This window comes from Pelophylax lessonae (genome assembly GCF_965119305.1).
Source record: "Pelophylax lessonae genome assembly, chromosome: 10".
NCBI lineage: Eukaryota > Metazoa > Chordata > Amphibia > Anura > Ranidae > Pelophylax > Pelophylax lessonae.
Window position 1 is genome coordinate 90,864,065 of NC_138777.1, and position 26,442 is coordinate 90,890,506.

At 42.5% G+C, this 26,442-nt stretch overlaps 1 protein-coding gene across 1 annotated transcript in view; it reads right to left on the reverse strand.

Moving 5' to 3' along the window:
• Nucleotides 1–26,442, reverse strand: part of ATG2A (autophagy related 2A) — a 207,421-nt gene that overhangs the window by 32,592 nt on the left and 148,387 nt on the right. Inside the window, exons 29-36 of the mRNA XM_082270316.1 lie at nucleotides 15,881–16,004; nucleotides 15,481–15,698; nucleotides 14,162–14,391; nucleotides 12,168–12,303; nucleotides 9,429–9,638; nucleotides 687–788; nucleotides 467–551; nucleotides 253–382 (exon numbers count right to left, since the gene is read on the reverse strand). Coding sequence (XP_082126442.1) covers nucleotides 253–382; nucleotides 467–551; nucleotides 687–788; nucleotides 9,429–9,638; nucleotides 12,168–12,303; nucleotides 14,162–14,391; nucleotides 15,481–15,698; nucleotides 15,881–16,004 — 1,235 coding nt within the window. The remainder of the gene's footprint in view (nucleotides 1–252; nucleotides 383–466; nucleotides 552–686; nucleotides 789–9,428; nucleotides 9,639–12,167; nucleotides 12,304–14,161; nucleotides 14,392–15,480; nucleotides 15,699–15,880; nucleotides 16,005–26,442) is intronic.

A 26,442-nucleotide genomic window follows, 5' to 3' on the forward strand; every position in this document is an offset into this window, starting at 1 on the left:
GAGGAGGATGGCCGCACACCACAGCGGGACATTTTCCAATAGCAAAGAGTTTATTCCAACTTTATTTCACACATGCATGTCATGGTAATATTATTGGAATAAACGCTTTGCTATTGGAAAACATCCTCCATTCTCACCCTTATCTTTGCACTGCTCTCTTGTACATTACATTGTTTTATTACAGCTCTCTTGTATTACTATTTTTCTTTTTACATTTCACATAGTTTTTCTGACTCTTAGGGCTCACTATACCTGAAATAAATGGGTTGATCAGATGCTGAGCTCACAGATGACGTGTCCTCTTCATTTGAATCCATTGAGTTTTCCAGTCCTGATTCACACTCTGAGGCACTTTGCTTGCAATGGCTGTCTAAACGTATGACTGGACATATAAAGGATAAATTTGTAAGGAGTTGCTGACTTCAAGGATTTTTTGACTATATAAAGTATTTCCCGTAATACCCACCCTCTGAACCTAGCTCCATGGGAACCACAGGTTGAATACCAGAAGCCAAACTGGTGAAGAAGTCTTTCAGAAAAAAGAGAGCATCCTGAAGGGACAAAACAGAAAAATCATGACAAGGACATCAATGTAAAAGACTAAGTATAAAAGGCCAGAGGGATTGGGATAATGTATTGTGTGTGGGTGCCCATAAGAGAAAAAAAAGGATAATCTACTTAGTTACCTGATCAATGTTCAAGCGAAGGGGCATTAGGGACATTCGAAGACAACACTCGGGTCCTCCCAAGCCAGCCTCAGGATGAACGTGGAGGGCTTTAATGGTGAGCTTCAGAGCAAATGTCACAAAATTAGAGGTTATTAAAAAATAAAAAAAAAACTGTTGAAAATAAGACAGCATATAAAAAGAGCACATATTTTAAAAAGCCAAAAAATATTCTAATACAAATGCATCCTTTTTCTAAGGCTTCATTCACATGGACATATATGTGCAATTTCTTAAGATCCTGCATAAAAATATACACCCAAAGTACTTGTGTCTAAATGCCTACAATTCTTCTAATCCCTTCCTGCATGTATGTGCATTAAATATGCAGATGTGTAGGGCCCCAGTGTCCTTTTTTTATGCCTCCTAAACACTGTGCACATTTTCATTTGTAAACACAGCTGTGTGTATTAGGGATTGACCGATTATCGGCAAGGCCGATAAATCGAGGGCCGATATGCACTTTCCCCGATATATCGGTATCGGCCCTGGAACTGGCCGATATTGCCGAAATGTTTGTGACGTCATTCTGCCTTCTTAGGGCTCTTTCACACGGAGCGGACCGCATTGCGATCCGCTCCGGCCCTTTTTTTCTCACGGAGCGGATGACATTTGTGTCATCCGCTCCGTATGTCCGCATATCATCCCATCCGTTTGCGGATGATATAAGGACATAATGTAAGTCTATCGGCATTGCGGATGTCAGCGGATGACACCGCTGACATCCGATTTTCCTTCCTTTCCGTTTTTTGAACGGAAGAAAAATAGGGTTCTGTTCCGTTCCAAAAAACGGAACAGAACTGAAAGGAAGAAAATTTGGATGTCAGCAGATGGTATTCCGCTGACATCCGCAATGCCATAGACTTACATTATGTCCGTAAATCATCCGCAAAAAAATAGGATGATTTGCGGACATATGGAGCGCCCGTGTGAAAGGGCCCTTAGGCTGCCTCCCTCGCCTTGGACAGCCTCGTCTGGAGTCGGGACTAGTCTTGCGGGAGTGTATCACAGCCACACACCCACCCACAGCAGCCCGGTGCCAGCCAGCCACCCACACCCACAGGCCCTATACCAGCCAAACAGCCAGCCACAGGCACTTTACCAGCGAGCCACAGGCACTGTACCAGCCAGCCAGCCGCCCCCAGGCCCTGTACCAGCCAGCCACTCACAGACCCTGTGCCAGCCACCCACCCACCACAGGGTGCCAGACAGCCAGCCACCTACCAAAGGGTGCCAGACAGCAAGCCACCCACAGGCCCCGTACCAGCCAGCCAGCCACCCACAGGCCCTGTACCAGCCAGCCACAGTCACTGTACCAGCCAGCCACCCACAGGCCCTGTACCAGCCAGCCACCCACAGGCCCTGTGCCAGCCAGCCACCCACCACAGGGTGCCAGCCAGCCACCCACCACAGGGTGCCAGCCACCCACCACAGGGTGCCAGCTAGCCACCACAGGGTGCCAGCCAGCAAGCCACCCACCACAGGGTGCCAGCCAGCCAGCCACCACAGGGTGTCAGCCAGCCAGCCAGCAACCACAGAGTGTCACCCAGCCAGCCAGCCAGCAACCACAGGGTGCCAGCAAGCCAGCCAGCCACCCACCACAGGGTGCCAGCAAGCCAGCCACCCACCACAGGGTGACAACCAGCCAGCCACTCGCCACAGGGTGACAGCCAGCCACCCACCACAGGGTGCCAGCCATCCAGCCACTCCACCACAGGGTGCCAGCCACCACAGGGTGACAACCAGCCAGCCACCCACCACAGGGTGACAGCCAGCCACCCACCACAGGGTGACAGCCAGCCACCCACCACAGGGTGACAGCCAGCCACCCACCACAGGGTGACAGCCAGCCACCCACCACAGGGTGACAGCCAGCCACCCACCACAGGGTGACAGCCTGCCAGCCACCACAGGGTGACAGCCTGCCAGCCAGCCACCCACCACAGGGTGACAGCAAGCCAGCAAAAATGAACATGTTCAGTACCAGATTTGTGTCAAAAATTGTGTTTATTTTTCAAAACTTTAAATGTACAAAATATCGGCCGATATTGGCCAATACCGATAGATATGCGATGGCCAAAATATATCGGTATCGGCAATGAAAAACCGATATCGGTCGACCTAGTGTGTATGATCCCAATGATTCCTATAGCGATGTATTTAGATGCATACAAAACGATATGCTGTGTGCATCTAAATGCAGGATTTAAGACAAAGGTGTAAATAAGATCTAAACAAGAACATTAACAGATATGGTTAAGAATAGGAATGAGCTCAGGCATGTTCGGATACAAGACTGAACCAGACTGATCTTACCCACCAGGAAGCTGTCAAAGCAGATAGTCTATCCTAGGTGACAGAGGCATGCCCTGCCCTACAGCCAAATGTATAGAAGGGGCATGTATATGTGTGGCTGCGGGGCAGAGAATGCCTCCACCACCTATGATTAGTTATCTTACAGCTCACTAGAGAGATAGTACATAGGGTTTGGGCGCACTCCTGGACTTATGTGCCTGGTCAAAAACATGAACAGATACAGATACTAGAATAATTGTCCTCACTGTAAAATATTGGAGTGCACTGGAAGACACAGGAATTCAGATATTGTCAGGTTCTACTGCCTACACTCTGTAACAAGCTGTACCAAGAGCAAAAAACACAAAGGGTTGGGATCAATCTCCCTCAATGGTCTTCAAGAAATAGATTTTAGGCACAGTACAAAAATCCTACTTTACTTCTCCTTTATAGAGGAAGAAAGGAAATTTGGATACTGTGGGAAGCCCAAAAGCAGTCCAACTGAGAAATGAGCAACAGAGGAACTACGAACTAACAGGTCCAACAAAAAACACGACTGCCTGAAGCCCAGAAGCCACATGAAGGACCAACACTTCAATCTAAAAATGGAGGAGGCCAAACCTCCTATAAAATTTGGAAGCTGCCAACAGAAACACTCATAAGGCAACTCCAAGAGGGTTCTACTGAAGAGGACCTTCTCCTGACCTCAAGCCATAGGCTAAGGAATGGACCTAATCCCCCAGATCCAGCAAAGCATCAGCATCCTTGAAGCAAGGGAAATTAGTCTTGTTACTATAGTGAGGAACATTTACCAGACTGACGTGCAAACAAGGAAGGGGGAATGAAGAGCCGACCTTGAGAGGCTGCAGATCATCCAATGAAAGAGGACCTAACCCCAGGTGATCAAGGTCTCTGAAGTTATTAAGGCATTACCAGTTCCTGCCAGAGGATACCTGCAGCAGGTGACTGGAGTGATCCGCCCCCTGACAATCCAGGGAGGCACGGGGCCAAAATGGGTGAGTCTCTCCTCCATGCTCAGAGGATACCAGGTAAGGAGAAACAGAAACTATGACTTTCATCCAGCACAGGAACCAGACTACTTCTCCGGATGCAGGAAGGACTTCTATCCTCTCAATGTCGAAGGCACGGGAGCACCTGAATAGTGTCCAATAGTCTTAAACTTCAGCATTTCACAATGCAGAAGGAATCACTACTTGTACTGGAAGACCTGAAGGATAGCCTCAGTAGCAATTCTTTCATCAGAAAATCCTTCATATATATGGAGGAGAATCTGTACCAGCTGCCTGTTCAAGAGACTGGGAGATCACACCAGGGACTACCTGGTCCATAGAGAAGGGCACATTAGGTCACTCAGGAAGTAGACCCACAACAGAGAAGGGGGCTAAAATAAACCAGGAGGAAATGAGAAAGTTACCTTGTTAGTGGTGTCCACCAATGCCCATCACTCCTGCAAAGGAGAGAGTGGTAACTCCCTGTTTAAAAGCAAGAGCCCTGAAGGAACATATGCTGTGGACCTTCACAGAGAAGAGCTAATCTGGTTGACCTCGCCCACAGGTGGCAGACAGTATTTAATGCTGAAACATGACAAAGCCAGATCCAACTGGATCTTGCAGGCATTCGATTCTTCTAGAAGATGGTAACTACAAAGATCCATAAGGCATAGAAGGTCGATCGAGTATCCCACATTGGGGATGCCCAACACAGGAGGCACTAGGCCCAAAACAGGAGGAGACCTGAGGAGTAACAAGTGTGCCTAGACAACACAGAGGATCCAGGCCTTAATCTGGGTGGGGAACAGTCAGAGCGGTTTCCAGTCAACCTGGTAAGTAAGGGGGTCCTTCTAGAAAGGGAAGACATTGAGTACCACCATGAACCCTTCAAGGGCTTTACTTGACCCAAGGACAGTGAATTATTTTGAGAGAAAACAAAGGGGATCGGGGAAGGTGCTTTAATCTGTGCAGAAGCAAAGAAAAGATAAGAGAGCAGCTGAACGGGTGCCAAAGGCAGGGGACAGGCCTGTGAGCCTAAAGGGGGTGCTCTCTTTATCTGAATGCCCAAGCAGGCTACCCAAGGACCTGCCTGGATTTAGAATTAGCCCTTTAACTTTTAAAAGTGGGGGCGCTCCTTTGCAGAAGGCTTTTTAGAGGCACTTAGCCTGTCTTTTGCTTGGAGCCCTGGTGGCTGTCTGGGAGTCAGATTCTCTGCACCTGGGGACACCTACTGCAGAAGTACATAAAGGAGAAGGATGGGGTTCAACAAACCTCTCATTGAACCTCTTGAATTGATGCAATTGTACATTATCTGGCCTTCTATAGCATCTTTGATGATGATAGCAAGTGTAGGTCTAAAGAGACAACTCATTCAAAGGCCAAGCAATCAGATGCTCCTCAGTTTTGGCATAAGAGTACCAGTGCCTTAATCAGAGTGCTCTGCTCATCTGAATAGACATCAGAGCTATGCAGATCACATGTTTTTATGGTTGTAACAGGCCATTACAACTGAAGAGTAAGGCTCCTGACATTTGTTTCACGGTGCATTTAGAAAACCATCTTTCCCAGCGGTAAACAGATCCTTTTTGAGGGATATAACCCATACTGCCAGTGTTTTACAGATTAAAGTCATAGTCAACACAAGATGGAGGACGGAGGGCAGAAAGCGTACACTGCAGGAAGAAGTTTTTTGTCAGAAAAGACTTTGTATATCTCTTCTGCCAAAGATTCCTACCTCCTAGCAATTTTTTATTATTAGAGTGAAACTCAGCTTAAAAGCGTTTGTTACCCCAAAAACGTCATATTCCTGATATGTGCCTGCTATACCATGTAGTGGTATAAGTATCCTGTTCTCTTTGTATACTTCTTTTATGTGAAATCACTGGTGTTCCTGCCAGTCCTTCTGCTTTCCTTTTAAAAACTGTCCACACTAATCACACCGTGGTCAGTTCTGTGATCATTGGAGGAGAGCACACAGAGTTCCCAGCATAGCCAGACTTGTCCCGACATGCTACTGCTGCACAGCCAGGGGCGGACTGGCCTGGGGGGAAAGGTGGCAATTTCCCCCTGGGCCGCCTGGATTCCCTGTAAATGGGCCGCTGTGCTGGCAGCTCAGAGCTGCACATGTCAGGTACTGGAGATGATTGTGTGCTACTGCTCGGACGGCTCCAGCGCGGGGTTAACAGAGTGGAGGAGCAGTGACAGAACGCCTCTCACTCACTGCAGCTATGAGCCGGCGATGTGTCCTGTGACAGGGCTGAGAGTGTTGTATCCCTGCAGAGCACAGCCCTTCCCCCCTCCTCTACACAAATGGGAGAACAGATCTGCTCTGTCTTCTCCCGCCCCTCTCTCCCTGTGCACGCTGGATCCTAAACATGAGGCATTATCCGACAGTCACATCCTAAACATGAATCCGCTGACTGAGCCAGTGAGGCTGCTGCTGGGACTGTACAAGTGAGTGAGCTGTGACCACACTCTCCCCTCTTTACTCTTTCTTCCTACTCTGTCTCTCCAGAATGCCTCTCCCTCTCCCCCAGCCTTATTTAACCACTTGCCTACTGGACACTGTCACCCCCTTCCTGCCCAGGCCAATTTTCAGCTTTCAGCGCTGTCCCTCTTGGAATGAAAATTGCGCAGTCATGCTACACTGTACCTATATGACATTTTTATAATTTTTTCCCCACACACAATTCAAGCTTTCTGTTGGTGGTGTTTGCTTAAAAAAAAAAAAACACCCAAAAAAATGTTTTTAACCACTTGCCAACCAGCCGCCACAGTTATACGGTGGCAGGTCAGCAGGTTACCACGTACGGCGGTCCACAGGAGCGATCCTGGGAACGTGCGCCCACTCGCTAGCAGGGAAGCCAATCCACGGGGGCCAGCAGCCACAATTGCCACCAGGCGCCCGCAATCACTCCCCTTGGAGAGAGAACGGCGGTCTGCTGTTGTAACACGGCAGACCGTTGTTCTCTCAGAAATCAATACAGGGCTCCTATGATCCCCCTATTTAGGAACACAGGTCTCTGTGTTCATTTCACAATACCATCCCCTCTAACAGTTAGAAAACACCCCTTTGATCGCCCCAGGGTTAACCCCTTCCCTGCCAGTGTCATTATTACAGTAACAGTGCATATTTTTAGCACTGATTACTGTAGTAATGTCACTGGTACCCCCAAAAGTGTCAAAAATGTCAGTTAGGAGTCCGATCTGTCCGCCACAATGTCGCAGTCCCGCTAAAAATTGCTGATCGCCGCCATGAATAGTAAAAAAATTAAAACAAATAAAAATGACATAAATATTTCCCCTAGTTTGTAGACATGATAACTTTTGCGTAAATCAATCAAAATACGCTATTTGGGATTTTTTTTTTACCAAAAATATGTAGCAGAATAGAAATTGGCCTAAAATTATGAAAAATTTTGATTTACATTTTTTTTTTTTATTGGGAATTTTATATAGCAGAAAGTGAAAAATAATATATACTATTTTTATATTTTTATATTATTAAAAAAATATATTTTTATTTTTTTTTTGCAGAATTGTTGCTCTTTTTTTGTTTATAGCACAAAAAAATGTATTTGGGTACAGCATCGCATGACCGCGCAATCGTCAGTTAAAGTAACACAGTACCGAATTGCAAAAAATGGCCTGGTCCTTAAGGGGACAAAACCTTCCGGTCCAGAAGTGGATGAAATGTTTTTCTAGGTAGCACTGAGGTGAAGGCACTAATATGCCGCACTTATCGGGACTGATGTGGAGGCACTAATATGCCGCACTGATGTGGAGGCATTAATATACCGCACTGATAGGTGGCACTTATGTGGAGGCACTAATATGCTGCACTGATAAGGAGTACTAGCAAGACACTGTGTTGCTCCAGGACAAAAAGCCTCCGTTCAAAGTTCAGCCTCAGAAAGGAAATTCAGGTGCACGCCCTGGTTGCAACAGAAGCATGTGGAAGAAATGGACTGGATGATGGCACTCCAAAAAATTAGTCCTTTATTGAAGAAAAAAAAGATACAAAAATACATGAAGGATGATCATACCATAGCGGAGATGATGACACTGGCAGCTAATGCATTTCACACCCAAGCTGGTGCTTAGTCATAGCATGATTGGAGTGCCGCCATCCAGTCCATTTCTTCCACATGATAAGCAGTACTGTTTTGCACTGATGGGCACTGAAAGGCAGCACTGATTGGTGTCACAGATAGGCACAGACTGGCGTCACCTGCTGGGCAATGCTGAGGCTGCACTGTAATGCTATGCTCTGATTACCTGTACAGGTCTCCCCTGCGAGGAGATGCCGCTGATCTGGCTCTCCACATTTACATGTGATCGGCTGTGATTGGACACAGCCAATCACATGTGTAATGAGCTGCTGCATCGGCTCTTTAACAAGATCGGGGTCATGCCATGTCATATTTGTCTTGCTTCATTACATCAATACCCAATATAAAACCAGGTGGGCATGGATGGAGAGCTGATTCAGTGGTTCAACGGGCCACTTGACTAGACTTGCCCTCCAGGCCTAAGGCTGCCAGCCCTCCCCTGTGCACAGCCATTCACTGGGAAGCACCAGTGTAATTCTGTTTCTCCTTCCCCAGCTCGTATACAGCTGAGAACAGAGGGAATGTAAACATTTATAAAAAAGGTAAATATAATAAATTTTTTTTATCTATACAAAAAATGGTTTGCCTTTCATTTCTATTTTACACTGAATGGGTCGTTTTACAAGGTGAAAAGTGTCCATTCACACTAGCACGACTTGGTCAGCCTAACAAGTCACGCACCTTCGCGGTCCATTGACTGCTACAGGAGCCGTTCTAATAGGAGCGACACAAGTCGCTCCGACTTAGAAAAAGGGTCCTGTACTACTTCGGGGCGACCTCGGAGCGACTTGCATAGACATTCATTTTATGAAGTCCGTGCAAGTCGTGCCAAAGTCGCGGTGCACGCGACTTCACAGGTCGCCCCCTAAGTCGGATCGCCGTAGTGTGAACCGAGCCTAAGTGTTGGCGTTACAAGAAGATTTCCAGCACTAAATGCTAATGTATTGTGTTATACTGTATACCAATGGAGTTTTAAACTCCTCTTGGAAGAAAATAAATAATGACTATAATGGGATGTTAAATACACTTGCACCTGAAACTTCTCATCAATGAATGTCAGTCAGTTCTTCTCTTTCACTGGGATTAGCTAAACATTTAGTCCATCAATATTCAAACAATTTTTAATAAACATTTCTTTTGTATGTTTGAGCAGATTTAATAATCAATGCCTGCTATAGATAAAAATGGTGATTAACTTATTTTTTTGGGAACCATTTTCAATGCCTCATCCAGTATACAACTTTCCTGAATATCCCCATTTATTTCATTTTTCAGTCTGGTCTTACCATGTTGGAGTGCGCCCTTCGGGGCATCTTTTCACTGGTGTACAAATACAGAAACTTGTTGATGTGGGATGAAGCCAGCCTATCTCTGATCTCCAGCTCTTGGACTATAAACACTTGACGTGCGAGGGGGACTTCTGTCCCCTCACCTGCATGGAGCTTCTCTATTCCTGCGCTGGAGGGAGCCGGGTAGGATTCATGCTGGAAACTCACCTAAAAAAATTGAATTGTATTAACATTTGCTGGTTATGCAAATATTTAATATACCAGCATCTTACAACTCCTAATTGCAAAACAAAAAATTAAAAAAAAATGTCAAGATAAAACACAAAACAATTAAGCAGTTCTCAAAAATACTTTCTGGCTCATAGAAAGCAATCTTGATTGTCTTCCCATCTGGTGTGCTCTGCCTTGGAACGAGCACAACATCTAAAAGTCGTTCAAAGGCAGCATCTGTTATCAGTCCTGACAGGATAGGGAGTGAAAAGTGAATCACATTTTTTCTTTTTTTTCTTTTCAATAGCAAGAGGGTCAACAAAACGGAGCCTCTGGGCATTCCCCGGCTCGAAAACAACGTCTAGATAAAAACAAAAAAAATTAAATTGCTTCTTCCACCAACAGACAAGAATAAATGTGACCATTAATACCATAAAAAATCTCCCACTCCACTACCCCCCTCTCGGAAGGAAAACTAGAGCCTGGATATTATAATCATAGAGAGTTCCAACTCAATAAAGGTAAACAGAAAAAGGGGCACCTCATAAGACATGAGAATCCAATCTATAAGAACACACTCTAGGTGTCGTTAGTATGAAGGAATTGAATCCAAATGTCCCACACTTTACCAAACTTGGCTGGGTAACCCTGTGAGGCGTAGGAGGCTTTGTATAATAGGATAACATTATTTATCAGAGCTTTCCAGAAATTTAATGAGGGTGGCCCGTTCGACTTCCATTTAATTGTTATGGCTTTCCTTACACAGACTAGAAGTAGGTCTATTAGTGTTTTGTGCAAAATAGTACATCAGCGCAATTAAATATAAAGTGGTGTAGTGTTAAGACCCAATAATTTGGGGCACATAAAGAAAATACAGCAGCTATATAAAACCTCCTTCACTAACAGGAGAAATTAACTATAAACAGATATGTATACAGCGCTATATAAAATCAAATAAAGTGACAATGTGCATTATATAAATCAATAAACTCGCTTAAAGTGCAATAACTTCTCTGGTTTCTAAATATTGGAATCTATCCATAATTGCAGCTAACTAAGTATTAGTATTGCACTTTAAGCGAGTTTATTGATTTATATAATGCACATTGTCACTTTATTTGATTTTATATAGCGCTGTATACATATCTGTTTACTATTAGTGTCTTGGTTGAAGTGAATCACATTTTAACTTTCAGCAGCCTACAGCAGTCAGAACAAGAAACACTTACTAAATTATCGATATTTCCCGCTGATACCACCAATTGTGGACAGAAGTTCCACATCCTTACCGCTCTAACACTAAAGAACCCCATACGCATTTTAAGGTTATACCACACTGCACTGTAAAATACTGATTTGCCCCAACATTATACATTGTAATGTTCAAAAAGGTAGATTAAACAGTGCAGTGTGTTACTATAGACAAAGTAGATCACTGATCTGCTAAGGAACCCAACAGTAGAGGAGGCTTAACACTGTCTAGCTATATACTAATTTATGCAGTTAGCAAGTGAATTTAGAAAATACATTTGGATAAGAAGTATATACAGTTTGGGAACCTCTACACCATTGCTAAGAAAGTAAATAGCATTTTGTATCAGTAGAAGGATATGGGTTAACAGAATACAAAGCATTCTGTGAACGGGCAAGGGGAGAGGAGAGGAGCGAGAAACAACTGGGACAGCTTCTGTGTAGGAGAGCTGCAAGTATATTGTTGAAGCATCGAAGTAGAACGAAAGCTTTACTTCTTGGTATTAATATGTAAATTGTAAAGAACAGGTAGTAATCCAGAAGGTGGCATACAACTCTTGAGATATAACTATTTGTAACCCAGCATATTTTATTTTTTTCTTCTTTAATATTGGATTCCTATGACAGTAGTTCCTCAGCAGGCTCTCAGTTTGAAGATGAATAGAAATAGAAGAAGAAAAATTGGACTTTACTGGCACCAGTATTAAAAAGTATATATTTTTATTGAAAGATAGTATAAAGTAGTTGGACAAAAAATCAAAGAAAAAAAGACAAACATACAGATTATAAAATAAGGCAAACAGCCTCAAATATAGCCTCTCCCCTCTTTCTATCACTAAATAGGGGCGTTTTAATGTTTGATGTGGTATATTGCTCATTTCAGGTCATGTGGTGACAACTACTCATGGGCCTGCTCACAAATACTACCATACAGCCCTGATAACATAGGTGTATGTACAGGCAGCACACTCCAGTCTCATTGAATTTCTATTCCTATTCTGAGGGATGTGGCACCTATACTAATTTTGCGCCTAGGCTTCCTGCGGCTTGGCAGCGCATTATACAAATCATTTGAAACTCAGTTTGAAGATACCTTTTGCCAACCTGATTTCCACTATTCCTAAACACAGTCACTATCCCAGTGAACAGTGGTGGTCTTTAAATTGGTATCAAATAGTAAACGCTGTGATCACCTAAAAAAAATGCTTAATCATGTCAGATCATCGTTGATTTAAGATCAATATAAAGACCTGGGGCCCCAAGGATAGCACTTACTTTGGTCAACTGGATCTCCATTAATATGTCATGAATCCTGCCACTTCCCCCTTGGGTCCTCCATGTGTTCTGTGGGCGGTTGGTAACAGAAGATCGGGAAGGGGAACCACGGGCATTTGTCATGCTTGCTCTTGACCTATCAGACCCAACAAGAAAAAGCAAATAATGTAATAAAACTTAGCACTGGCACAGGTGCTTACAATATTCAGCTTTTATGTATTTATCCCAAAAAGAAAAAAACAGTTTACTGTAACTGCTTTATAAAGTATAAGCTTGAGTTTGGCTTCAGTGTGTTAGTATATCTAAATCTGCTAGTACATCTAGCACGCCCTCCCCCCCAGACTGACAATGCTTCTGTCAAAAGGTGCCCCTGTTCATCCAGAGAGGGGGAACGCTAATATAGGTGGTGTGTTACTGGCCAGACCATCAAGTGAAACAGAAGGAAAAATGCCTAAAGAAAAGAAAACGAATGCAGCCACCACATCTAATGATTGATAAGCTGCAATATATTACATTTTTGGTTTTGGGTTTATTACCGCTTTAACTCATTTTCTCACAAATTGCTGACTGCTCTGGGGATCTGTATATAGCTGAAGAAAAAAGCTCAATAAAATGCAATATCATGAATTCCTGTGTGGTAAAAGAATCAAATCTGGGCACATCCGCTAAGCATAATAAATATTCAAGGTTCTGTACACACAAGGCCATGGACTATGCAAAAACTGGAACTTTTGTAAACATTTTTTAAAGTACGCTAAGTAACTTTAGCTACAGAGTTTTGTATTAATATTTAGATGGCTGTAGAAAGTTAAAGTCCTGTATTGTACACAATTATGTCATAAAGTGTATGTCGACCCCAATCAATTTCTCTTATTTCTTTTGTTAAATATACCATATTTTATATTGATTTGATAGGTGCAAAAGAATCCGGTTCTAATTAAAAATTTAGAGCTGTCCTATGTCTTGTGAACACCTCCTATATTGTATTAAGGAACCTAATTATCCCTCCTAGATCTTGGACTACCGCACAATTCGTCTTTATGTTGTGGGGATGAAAAGAGAGGGATAGAGTAGACTCAATTCCATGTAATTTCAGTCCACAAAATCCTGTGTGCGGTCAGTCCAAAACATGAAATTGGGAGGGGAGTGTATTTAATAACCACTGGGTTTTTTTTATTTTTCACTATACAAGTAAAAAAAAGACAGAGAACTTTGAAAAAAAAAAAGAATTTTATAGTTTCTGTAATAAAACTTAATATAAATGATCATTGTTCAGAAATTTAGGCCAAACTGTCTATATATTTGGTTATCAATGAGTAATTTCAAATGACATACAGTAGCTACAGCTTCCTGGCAAACAATGTGATCATTCATTCTTGATAGTCCTTTTTATACAGACATCATAAGGGTGCAACTTGGCTATTACCTTTATCTTAGTCTGAATGGCTGCAATAAGAGATGGCAAATGTTCCCTCAACCAAATACAGCAAGCATTCATTTGTATTTAATTAAAGTAGCCTGGTGTGAAAAGAATATGCAGACAGCCATTACAGAGCTTTTTCTAGAAATGCCAATTGCCTGTCCGTCATGCTAGGCCTCTTGCTTTGATCAATTGAATCTCTGACCTGGAACATGTATAAGGAATTTTCCAAACTTCATACTCTGGGTCAGTGAAAATATTAAAGCCCTTAGAACAGCATAACAGATAGACCACTGACATTTTTGTAAGTAGAATAATAAAGCAGCTGCACATTCACCGTGAATTTCTCTCATGACAGGTTTCCTTTACGCAGTTGGCATGTGTTTTAACACACCTGCATCCTGATTTTCCAGTTTGGGGAGGCGAATACATTAAAGTTGAAAGCTAAGCTGATAGTTCAAGATTCACATGCAGCATCCTCATGGTACCTGAATCTACCCCTCGCAAATATAAAAAGCTTGTTTAGGTGTACAGTGGTCAAGTCCATTAACAGATGGTTCTTCATTGTCCTCACCTTGGTGACTGTGCCCTGCCAGAGTTGGGCCGACTGCTGCCAAAATCCTTTCCTCCATACAAGTGCCACACCACCGAGATCTCTCTCAGAACTATACGGGTTTCTGGCACAGGGAATTTAGCTGGAGGTTTAAGCAAGTCAGTGCTGCCAAGAGGTCTAGAAAAATGTCCATCCTTCACCCAAATTGGGCTGTCCACTAGCTTTCTTACCACCGGCTCTCCATCTTTTGGCTGAAAAGTAGAATACAACAAAATTATACATTAAAACACATTTTTTTATCAAGAAAACTACACATTATTTAACAAAAATGGGTACTACTGCATACTAAAGTATCAGGCAGTTTTCTATGAAAAGATATTTTTTTTAGCCTCGGACCAAAACATCTTCAGAAGCTAGTATGCTTAGCTTTGCCAAGTATGAAACAAAAGTGTATGTTAAAGAAAATGGAGTGTTCCTAGGCTTATCAAAATGAGCAAATAAGACAGGAGTTTAGCGTTCCAAATGGGTGGACAAAAAACATGATTATTAGGGTCACTGCGACCCTACTCAAAGTGCCAGACATTACTGCTCTGGTGATCCACTACTCAGAAAGGTGCTGGGGTATGGGATGCTTATCCAGAAAGCATGCTATCCATGGAGTGCGAAGATGCAACCTGAGAAGCAGCCTAAGCTTTGACTCGTAGGCCACGACTCTCACACATTTTACCCTGCCCTCGAGGCTCTATGACTAAGCCTAGGGAGTGGGGCGAAACGCATCATGCAGCGTAGCCTAGGAGAAGTCAAAGCTGAGGCCGCTTCTCTCTATTATTTTACATTGAGCTGAGGTTGTGAAGCATCTTCACACTACATGCTTATTAGGGAGAACCACAGAAGCAATGCGGATGAAGAAATCCAAGACAGAGGCTGTGGACAAATAAGTGGAAGTTCCTCTCATAGAAGATCAAGAAAAAAGAAAAAGAAAGTGGAAGAAGCACCAACAGGAAGTTAGAAAAATGTTTTCAAAGTGAAGGAAAATCTCCTCTAAAGCTGGCCATACACTGTGCACATCCGGTCAGTTCCTGAGGAACCAGGCAAAATTCACTCGGTTGGTGGTCATCTGGTTGAAAACTCAAAGGAGTAGGGGGAAAAACTGCCAGCTGAACAATGGCTGCAACCAATCAGATACAGCCATTGTTCAGGTATTGTGACAGCACAGTAGAGCACAAAAAAAAGTAGGGAAGAGGAAAGAAAGATGAGCAAGAAAGATCTAAGACCAGTATTATCAGGCATATATATTCTGGTTTGCGTAAACAAAAACTAGTCTACACATTGATACCTACCGGCACTCCAATTCCAGGTGCATCAAGGATGCAGAAATCATCTGTGTCTGTGAACTCACTGTCTCCACTTGTGTCTGATTCTGCAAGACTTTCCTGTGATGTCCGTGAATCAGGAGGTGGGGGAGATGGGGCAATGATCTCCGTTCTGTTTTCTAATGCAGCTTCCTCAGGGAAGAGGTATACGGACACTGGGGAATTCTGACGAAGAAGTGGTTCACCTTAAAAAAAAAAAAAAAAAAAAAGAAAATTATTATATATATATTATATATATATATATATATATATATATATATATATATATATATATATATATATATATATATATTGTATATTATATATGACACAATGAAATCTTTATTCACTGCATGGGAACTGTAATGGGTTACAACTGGTAACATACCTGATTCTGAGTGCTCTCTGCTATTCCTTCCTGTATCTATAAGAGCATCAGTTAAGTCTCCCTGGTTGATCTGAGCAGTCTCTGCAGGCAAACATGGAGGTAGTGAGGATGGACCTTCTGGAGGCTGTAACACAAAAAATGTCCGGGTGTAGCTATTAATACAAGCAACAGAAGCAGCACTGAACAATCTCCTGCTACAGTTATAGGAATAACTGGCAAGATACAGTATGTACTAGTAGTATAGTCTTTACATAGCCAAAGCAAACTATATATTACCAGCAATGCCCGTCCCTGTTAAAGTGCGGAGTAGTGAAGAGACTGCAGTCAGGCAGGCTCCTGTGTGGGACCGGTGCTGCTGGGACAGGAATTGAAGCAGACATGCTGTGGGTGGGTGCCCAGGTCAGGGCTTCTGTGTCAGGCGCTGATACGGAGGTATATTCAAAAATAGAAATAAAGGAGACCACCAAGGGTAAAACACAGAGGACTTGTATGTCAAGGTCGGTTTGTGCTAAAGAATAGACAAGGCCACTTTCCTTCTGGAAGTGGAATCTGAAAGAAACTGTTGACAAGAGCCAGAAGACTTAACCTGTTCTACGCTCTGGTTAATTCTTACTCTAGAGTGTGTGTGTGTGTATATATATATATATATATATATATATATATATATATATATATATATATATATACACATATACACACACACACATATACACACACACACACATACACACACACTTTTATATATATATATATATATATATATATATATAGTTTTAGGCAGGTGTGAGGAAATGCTGTAAAGTGCTTTAACCACAGTGTTGCAATCGCAGCAGCTGTGAGAAGTCATTATTCTCTGTAGCAGTCATTGGTTACACCACACAACACGCTGGATAGTGGAAAGAATGTAGACTCTGTCCTGCTACCTGCAGGCCAAAGCAATTGAAATTTGTGAGGTTTGAGTTTTTATTTATATTATATACTGTATATATTTAAAGAAGAACTAGAGGCAAACAGCTAAATACACAGATACAATACATACAGTTGTGCTCATAAGTTTACATACCCTGGCAGAATTTATGATGATTTTCTGGCCAATTTTCCGAGAATATCAATAACACAAAAACTTTTCTTTCACTCATAGTTAGTGTTTGACTGAAGCCATTTATTATCAATCAACTGTGTTTACTCTTTTTAAATCATAATGAAGACAGAAACTACCCAATGACCCCGATCAAAAGTTTACATACCCTGGTGATTTTGGCCTGATAACATGCAAAAAAGTTGACACAAAGGGGTTTAAATGGCTATTAAAAAGGTAACCATCCTCACCTGTGATCTGTTTGCTTGTAATTAGTGTGTGTGTATAAAAGGTCAACGAGTTTCTGGACTCCTGACAGACCCTTGCATCTTTCATCCAGTGCTGCACTGACATCTCTGGATTCTGAGTCAAGGGGAAAGCAAAAGAATTGCCTAACGATCTGCGGGAAAAGGTAGTTGAAGTGTATAAAACAGGAAAAGGATATAAAAAGATATCCAAGGAATTGAGAATGCCTATCAGCAGTGTTCGCACTCTAATCAAGAAGTGGAAAATGAGATGTTCTGTTGAAACCAAACCACGGTCAGGTAGACCAACTAAGATTTCAGCCACAACTGCCAGGAAAATTGTTTGGGATGCAAAAAAAAACCCACAAATAACTTCAGGTGAAATACAGGACTCCCTGAAAATATGTGGTGTGGCTGTTTCTAGATGCACAATAAGGAGGCACTTGAAGAAAGATGGGCTGCATGGCCAGAAGAAAGCTATTAATACGCAAATGCCACAAAGTATCCCGCTTACAATAGGCCAAACAGCACAGAGACAAGCCTCAAACCTTCTGGCACAAAGTCATTTGGAGTGATGGGCCCAAAATTGAGCTTTTTGGCCACAACCATAAACGCTACATTTGGAGAGGAGTCAACAAGGCCTATGATGAAAGGTACGCAATTCCTACTGTGAAACACTGGGGTGGATCGCTGATGTTTTGGGGATGTGTGAGCTACACAGGAACAGGAAATTTGGTCAGAATTGATGGCAAGATGAATGCAGTATGTTATCAAAAATACCGGAGGAAAATTTGCATTCATCAGCCAGGAAGCTGCGCATGGGACGTACTTGGACATTCCAACATGACAATGATCCTAAACACAAGGCCAAGTCGACCTGTCATTGGCTACAGCAGAAAAAAGTGAAGGGTCTGGACTGGAGAGGCCATCTCCGTCTCCGGACCTCAATATCATTGAGCCACTCTGGGGAGATCTCAAATGTGCACTTCATGCAAGACAGCCCAAGAATTTACAGAATTCCAGGAAGAATGGGCAGCTTTACCATCTGAGAAGATAAAAAGCTTCATCCACAAATACCACAAAATACTTCAAGCTGTCATTGATGTTAAAGAGGGAAATACATGGTATTAGGAACTGGGGTATGTAAACTTTTGATCAGGGTCATTTGGGTAGTTTCTGTTGTCATTATGAATAAAAAAGAGTAAACACAGTTGATTGATAATAAATGGCTTCAACCAAACACTAACCATAAGTGAAAGAAAAGTTTTTGTGTTATCATTCATATTCTTGGAAAAATGGAAATCATAAATTCTGCCAGGGTATGTAAACTTATGAGCACAACTGTACAAGTGAGCTGTTTTATTTGTCAAATAATTTGTATTTCTGTCTATCCAGTTCTGAGTTTTACACAGCTTTACCACAAAGCTCATCCCTGTCTGAGAAGGGAGGAAACCTTATTTTTCTCTTCTTGGAATCACTAACAGCTCCCCTCCCTCCCCAATCTATGACTGGACAGTGAAAAGAGAAGTAGCAGACTGATAAGCTTATCTAGCTGTCACTCTCAGCATGCTCCTTGCACTACAGCACAACTGACTCCTTGTCCTGCACAGCTACTTGGCTCTTTCTGCTGCTTCTCCCTCAGTCAAAGCGCATAACATCAAGTCAGATTCACATATTTACACTGCTTGCATTTTAATTGTAATAATGAATACAGAACTACATCCATTTGCACCTTTTTTTCTGCCTGGAGTTCAGACTTAAAGCAGAACTCCAGAATTTACATTAGCCACTTGCCGACTGCCCTATAGCAGTTTTACTGCTGAGGCCTGTAATCCCACAAGAGAAACTCTGTTGCGACTTGTAGTCCTGAGAGCCACTGGTTGGCTGCAACATGTAGTCCAACAAGGCATTGCTTCTTCTGCCCCAGAGCCTGTACTTGTCGAGTGCAAGTGAAGCAAGTAGAGCCATCAGGGTGCTCTGCCTCACTCATGATGTCACTGCCATACTGCGCATGTATGCAAGGGCCAGTTTGTTCCTGTGTGAATGCAGGGGGAGAGAGAAAACTCTCCACCTCCTGCATATGGCACCCAGAGATTTACGGACCATCCCTGAGCACTGCTACTGCTCGGGAAGCTACAGTGGAAATTAAAATATAAATATTTATATATGTGTTGCAACATGAATGGCTTTTCTTTAGTCCACCAGCAACATTTCCAAAACACCTCTTGACACCACCAGGGAATTCCACCTCAAGCAACCTCCTGTAATGGGATGACAACACTACTGCACTGCTCCTAAAATTAGAGCAGCATTGTGGCTCTCATGTAGGCAGTGTCTGCTTGCACTACAGTGGGATGGGTAAAATATTAAAGGAGGCGTGGCTATTATCATTCTCCCAGCTGCCTTCGCAAACCTCTAGCTTGTCAATTAGCAGCTGGCCACACCTAGTCCTACCCACTGCTTTCTGGATTGACAGCTCTGCCCCTGCTGCTGAAACCCTCCCACTCTGAACTGCCATGTCTGGGAGGATTGCACGGGGCACACACAGAGGAGGATTTGGCTCACTCAAGAGGGATAAGGCAATTTTAAACTTTACTTTATGAATTTGAAACTGTTTAGACTGTCACACAGGAACTTTTCAAAGTACTTTTATTGAACCAAAAGAGAGATAAAACTCATAGCTCACTTTCCTTCATAGACTTGTATGCTTCTGCAGCTTTCCCTTTTTCCACTGGTACATGGCACCATAATCATGGGGAATGACATCACCTTGAACCACTAATCATTCCCAGCAGAGATTTTTATTGTAAGCGGTAAGTTTACAAAAGGTAAGTTTAGTGATTGATAGGAGTGGAAAGCTGTATAGAGACAAACAGGTCACTAATAAGTAAAATCCCCGTATCTGGAAATAATAATCCAAACCAATATATATATACACACAGTGGGGATCGAAAGTTTGGGTACCCCAGGTAAAAATTTGTATTAATGTGCATAAAGAAGCCAAGGAAAGATGGCAAAATCTCCAAAAGCCATCAAATTACAGATTAGACATTCTTATAATATGTCAACAAAAGTTAGATTTTATTTCCATCATTGACACTTTCAAAATCACAGAAAACAAAAAAATGGCGTCAGCAAAAGTTTGGACACCCTGCAGAATTTATAGCATGCACTGCCCCCTTTGCAAGGCTTAGACCTGCCAGTGTCATGGATTGTTTTCAATCATCGTCTGGGAAGACCAGGTGATGTCAATCTCAAAGGTTTTAAATGCCCAGACTCATTTGACCTTGCCCCAACAATCAGCACCATGGGATCTTCTAAGCAGTTGTCTAGAAAACTGAAACTGAAAATAGTTGACGCTCACAAAGCTGGAGAAGGCTATAAGAAGATAGCAAAGCATTATCAGATGTCAATATCCTCTGTTCAGAATGTAATTAAGAAATGGCAGTCATCAGGAACAGTGGAAGTTAAAGCAAGATCTGGAAGACCAAGAAAAATATCAGACAGAACAGCTCGCAGGATTGTGAGAAAAACAATTCAAAACCCACGTTTGACTGCACGATCCCTCCAGAAAGATCTGGCAGACACTGGAGTTGTGGTACACTATTCCACCATAAAGAGATTCTTGTACAAATATGGTCTTCATGGAAGAGTCATCAGAAGAAAACCTCTTCTATATCCTCACCACAAAAATCAGCGTTTGAACTTTGCAAATGAACATATAGACAAGCCTGATGAATTTTGGAAACAAGTTCTGTGGACCGATGAGGTTAAAATTGAACTTTTTGGCCGGAATGAGCAAAGGTACGTTTGGAGAAGAAGGGGCACAGAACTTAATGAAAAGAACCTCTGTCCAACTGTTAAGCATGGGGGTGGATCAATCATGCTTTGGGTTTGTATAGCAGCCAGTGGCACAGGGAACATCTCACGAGTAGAAGGAAAAATGGATTCAATAAAATTTCAGCAAATTTTGGATGGTAACTTGATGCCATCTGTGAAAAAGCTGAAGTTAAAGAGAGGATGGCTTCTACAAATGGATAATGATCCTAAACACACCTCAAAATCCACGGGGGGTTACATCAAGAGGCATAAACTGAAGGTTTTGCCATGGCCTTCACAATCTCCTGACCTCAACATAATTGAAAATCTATGGATAGACCCTAAAAGAGCAGTGCGTGACAGACAGCCCAGAAAGCTCAAAGAACTGGAAGACTTTTGTAAGGAAGAATGGGCAAAGATACCTCAAACAAGGATTGAAAGACTCTTGGCTGGCTACAAAAAGCGTTTACAAGCTGTGATACTTGCCAAAGGGGGCAGTACAAGATATTAACTCTGCAGGGTGCCCAAACTTTTGCAGACACAATTTTTTTGTTTTCTGTTATTTTGAAAGTGTAAATGATGGAAATAAAATCTAACTTTTGTTGACATATTATAAGAATGTCTAATCTGTAATTTGATGCCTTTTGGAGATTTTGCCATCTTTCCTTGGCTTCTTTATGCACATGAATACAAAATTTTACCTGGGGTGCCCAAACTTTCGATCCCCACTGTGTATATATATATGAAGCGTATGCATACATTAAAAACATACAGTAGACTACTATCTTTTGTCCATACCAAAAATATTAATATTTCTCATCAAAATCAATGATTCCATTCAATCTTTTTAGGTTTTCTAACAGACCCTTTCCGGTCTGTGTAGCCCTAAGAGGATGTCAGACGCATTAGACAGTGTGGTAAATTATAGCACTTAATATATCACTTCCACTACTGCACTGTGTCATCTCCGTATGTCAGATGTTGCTAGTTAAAAGTAACTGTAAGCAATGGCTGACAGATTTGCTGCTCCTTATTATTCTCAGGCCTTCCCCATGGTACAGACCGGAATAAAACTAAAACTTGGCAGAGTGAAAGAATTTTAAATGAAGACAGGTGCTGGAGATTTTACTACCATGACATCACCATGAACCACTAATCATTCCCTAAGGAGATTATAACTATATGACATCATCAATGGCCAATGATTGTTTCCAGTAAAAAAAACTCAAAGATCAGCCTTTTAAGAATTACAGTACCTGCTCCCTCTTGACAGTAGCAGAAAGTGATTATCGGCAAAGGTCAAAGCCTATCGTTAAAGTTCCACCAGCTGCCAAGCATGGAGATATTAGGTACATTCAAAATATATTGTTTTATATATTTTTCATACCTACCTCAGAATAACAAAGGTACACCAGAGCTGAAACTGCAAACAGCTAAATATAGTGATTAAATACATACTGTACTGCATACTGTAACCAGTCCCTAGATTTACACAACTCTGACACAGCACAGTCCTGTCTGATGGGCAAGGAAACCTGATCATTCTTTGCTACAGTCTCACTTTCATTTACATAGTTAGGTTTAAAAAAAAAAGACACAAGTCAATCTGGCTCAACCAATAAAAAACAAAAAACAGTAAAGAAAACACAACCATACAATCCCATATACACAATCTTATACCCGCAGTTGACCCAGAGGAAGGCGAGAAACCTCAGTAAAGCATAATCCAATTTGTTACAGCAGGGCAGACACACACCACCACCCCTCCATTTTAATCTGTCCTTCCGAAAGTGAGCATAGCCAGGAATATTAATAGCCCAGTCATGTGAAGAATAAAGCCAAGATTCAGCAATACCAATAAAATCATAGTTCTCCTTGTGCACCAGAGCTTCCAACTCACATATCTTGCTTGGCAGATTTCTGGCATTGGTGAACACTTTAATTTATTGTCACATTCTGCACACTTATTTTGATACAAATAGTACCATTTCTAATGGTTGTTTACAGGTCATGACCCCATTCCTAGCTTGTAACTGGAAAGTGAAAGGTGAGGGAGCACAATATGCCCATCCCTCTGTTACTCTGCTCCAATCGGCATGTTTACTGCTGCAAATCTGACTGACTGCTTGTGCTGCTTTTCCCTCTCCCTTTCTTAGCTCTGCGGTACAGTAGACTGGAAGATGCTAAAACCAAGTCCAGTTCCAGTACTTACACTACTTGAATGTAAAAAAATAAATACATTTAGTAATGTATTGATGACTGCAGAGCTGCATTCATTCATGCCATTAGCGTTGTGGTTTGCCAAGGTGCTCTTTGGTAAACTTCGGGAAGGCAGCAGTGTTTTTTTTGGAGAGCAGCATGTGGTGTTCTGCCATTGACACCATGCCTGTTCAGAGACATACCTATGGTAATGGAAGACTCATGAAAAAAGGATGTGTTGGGCGCTTGTGCCGAGGGATGGGTCCCCAATAAGATGGAAAACAAGGGGGTGCAGTGTACATGAGTAGTCAGGACTTCTAGGTTGAACGTTCCTGTGCTATCACAAAGGGCAGCTCTGACAGGCAGAAGCAAAAGGTCCCGCTGGCAAACAAGAGCAAACAGCGGCGCCTGTTCTTTTCTTCTTATGGTAGACTCACCAATGGGGATGTTTGCCAGTTCCAGTAATGTTTTCTAGCCTTTAGCTGTTACTCATGAGTTATTCTTTACCTCATAGAGGATTCTGCATTGTGCGTTAGGAGTCATCTTGGCTGGGCGCTCACTTATAGGAAGTGTATAAACTGTCTCCCTTTATAGATAATTTGTCTAACCGTTTACTGATCAAAGCTGAAACACTTTGAGGTGGCTTCATATTCCTTTCCAGCCTTATGCAGATCAACTACTTATGTTTGTAGGTCTTCGGCCCCTTTCATACGATTGTACCGATCAGGTCTGCCTGTCCGTTTTTCAGGTGGACCCGATCGGACCATCCATTATCCTCTGACTCCTACCTGGCATCCAATCTGACAAGATCTGCTGAAAACAGACATATGGTGATACATTCACATCTGTCCAGCGGGTCGGGACGGGTCGGATCTGATGACAATCGGATGGAAAATGACATGCAGTACATTACCATCTGACCGCCCCATAGAGGAGAGTGGGCTCTGTCCTTGTCTACTCTGCATAGCGAAGAGGACAGGACCTATCATCTGCCTGCTCAGAGAAGAGATCCCCCGTTAAGCAGGTGGATTCAGTTTGGACAGATCCAACCTATGTAAAAGGAGCCTTTAGAGAGCTCCTTTTTTCAAGGCATGGTTCACATCAGCGAATACCTCTTATGAACAGCAATCTTAAAATGTTCAATGTAGCTCTAAATCACACCTCCAAATTTAATTAATTGGACTCAAGGTGTGCAGACTACTGACTCCAATTAGATTTTGGTGACGTAATTATGGGTTCACTTATTTATTCCTCCAGCACTAAGCATGTTTAATGGGTATGGGTGTGTTCAATAAAGACACGAGAAATTAGAGTTTATTAGTTTGTGTGTTATCAGCTTAAGCCAGGGTTTCTCAACCTGGGTTCCTCCTGAGGTTGCTAGGGGTTCCTTGAGAAATGGGCAATTTCTGCCTCTCAGATAAGTTCCCAATGACACCATTGTTCCTTTTAGCGATCTGTAAGGGGGTAATTTTTCCCCATGATGACAAGAGAAAGGAGCATTCTTCCCACTGACTGTCACACTAATGTGTCATGAGTTGTAGATTTTTCTATTTTTAGCAGGGGTTCCCGGAGATCAGAAATGTATTTCAAGGGTTCCTCTGTGTTGAAAAGGTTGAGAAAGGCAGATTGTGTTTGTCTATTACTGACATAAGCCAGCCATAGACGGTTCAAATTCTGCTGAACTGGCCGAGATTCGAACCATGTATGGGCAGGCTGAATGTACTAAAGTTGGCTGATCAATTGATCAACTTGGGTACAACTAGCCTGTCAGATTTTACATGCAATTACTAGCGGCTATTATAGCCGCTAGCAATAATTGTGTACTCCAGCCGGAGGGGGCCTAGCCACTAGCAATAATCACTGTGTTCTCCCAGCGGGATGGCTTACCGGATTTTTAAAAAGTGAGGAAAACTTTCCCTCTCTTTTCCTATACGGGGGACTAGCTCCACCCTTACTACCCAGTGGCTATCGCCGTCTGAGATGCGTTTTACTTTTTAATATTGAGGTTAGGCTTACCCTCGTTCTATACTAAAAACCAGAATATCAGATATTTGGATTACATACACCTCCCTCTCCGCTGAGCCGGCGGATGACAGCTCCGTCTCCGCTTGCAGTGCGGAGAGGGAAGTGTCACAGCCCCCGCTGCTCTCTATGGGGGATCGGATGAGAGCGGACCGCCTGTCCGCTCTCATCCGATCCAATCCCTGAACGGATGGAAAAATAGGGTTTCCATCCGTCCAGATTTCACGGACAGGATCGGATATGGATGGCAGCGGGTGTCAGCGGATGTGTCTGCATGGAGGATCCAATCAGATCTGCCTAAAAAACTGACAGGCGGATCTGATCAGATCGCCCGTGTGAAAGAGCGCAAATATAGTTTTTGCTAGGTAAGATTGAAGTTACATTTCTTTAAATACGGTCGGGTTCACACTCCTTTTAGCAGGCATTTCCAGTTGAGAAAGGCTGGATTCCCAAATCCTATGGCGTTTAATAAGTTTATTGGATATGAACATAGTTGTGTGTAGAAAACATTCTATTCTTTGTAATAACATTTTCTCAAATATCTTCTACAAAGCTCCTAAAATCCTATTTTAATATACCTATAAAAGTTGTTTTTATAGCTTTTGTATGTAATCCATCTTGTATTCTAGCTTTACTGGTCCCTAAAGACACAAGACAGAAAAGATTTCTCATCCAATAAAGGGATGAAAGCCCCAGTGGTTATAGTAAAATAACAAAATTCCCCAACCAACACAAATCAATTCAATTCTAGTTTATTGAAACTAGAAAAAGTTCTAGTTATTCTAAGAAAAAATTCTGACTAATTACTATTGATATTTTTCAAGCTACCTTTTGATTTACGGAAAGCGGTCTCAGTTTAATATTTAGAACATTATGATCAATGCCTATAAGTGTCTGACTACAAAGACAATTCCTTTAGAACACAGTATATACCGGGCATCACTAAATGGCGGCCCGTGGGCCGTCTCCGGCCCGCGCTGCTGCTCCATCAGGACCGCCGCCATCAGCTGCTGGATTTCTTCCCTGTCTCTGCTGCTGTCATTAGCAGAGCAGGGCGGATGGCAGGAGGTGGGACTGAGACTGGGGGCGGGACCGGCATTGAATGGAGGGAGGCAGCTGCCTGAATTAGCATTTCAGGCTGGAGGTGATTGGCTGCTGGGAGGCGGAAGGTGATTGGCTGCTGGGAGGCGGGAGGTGAT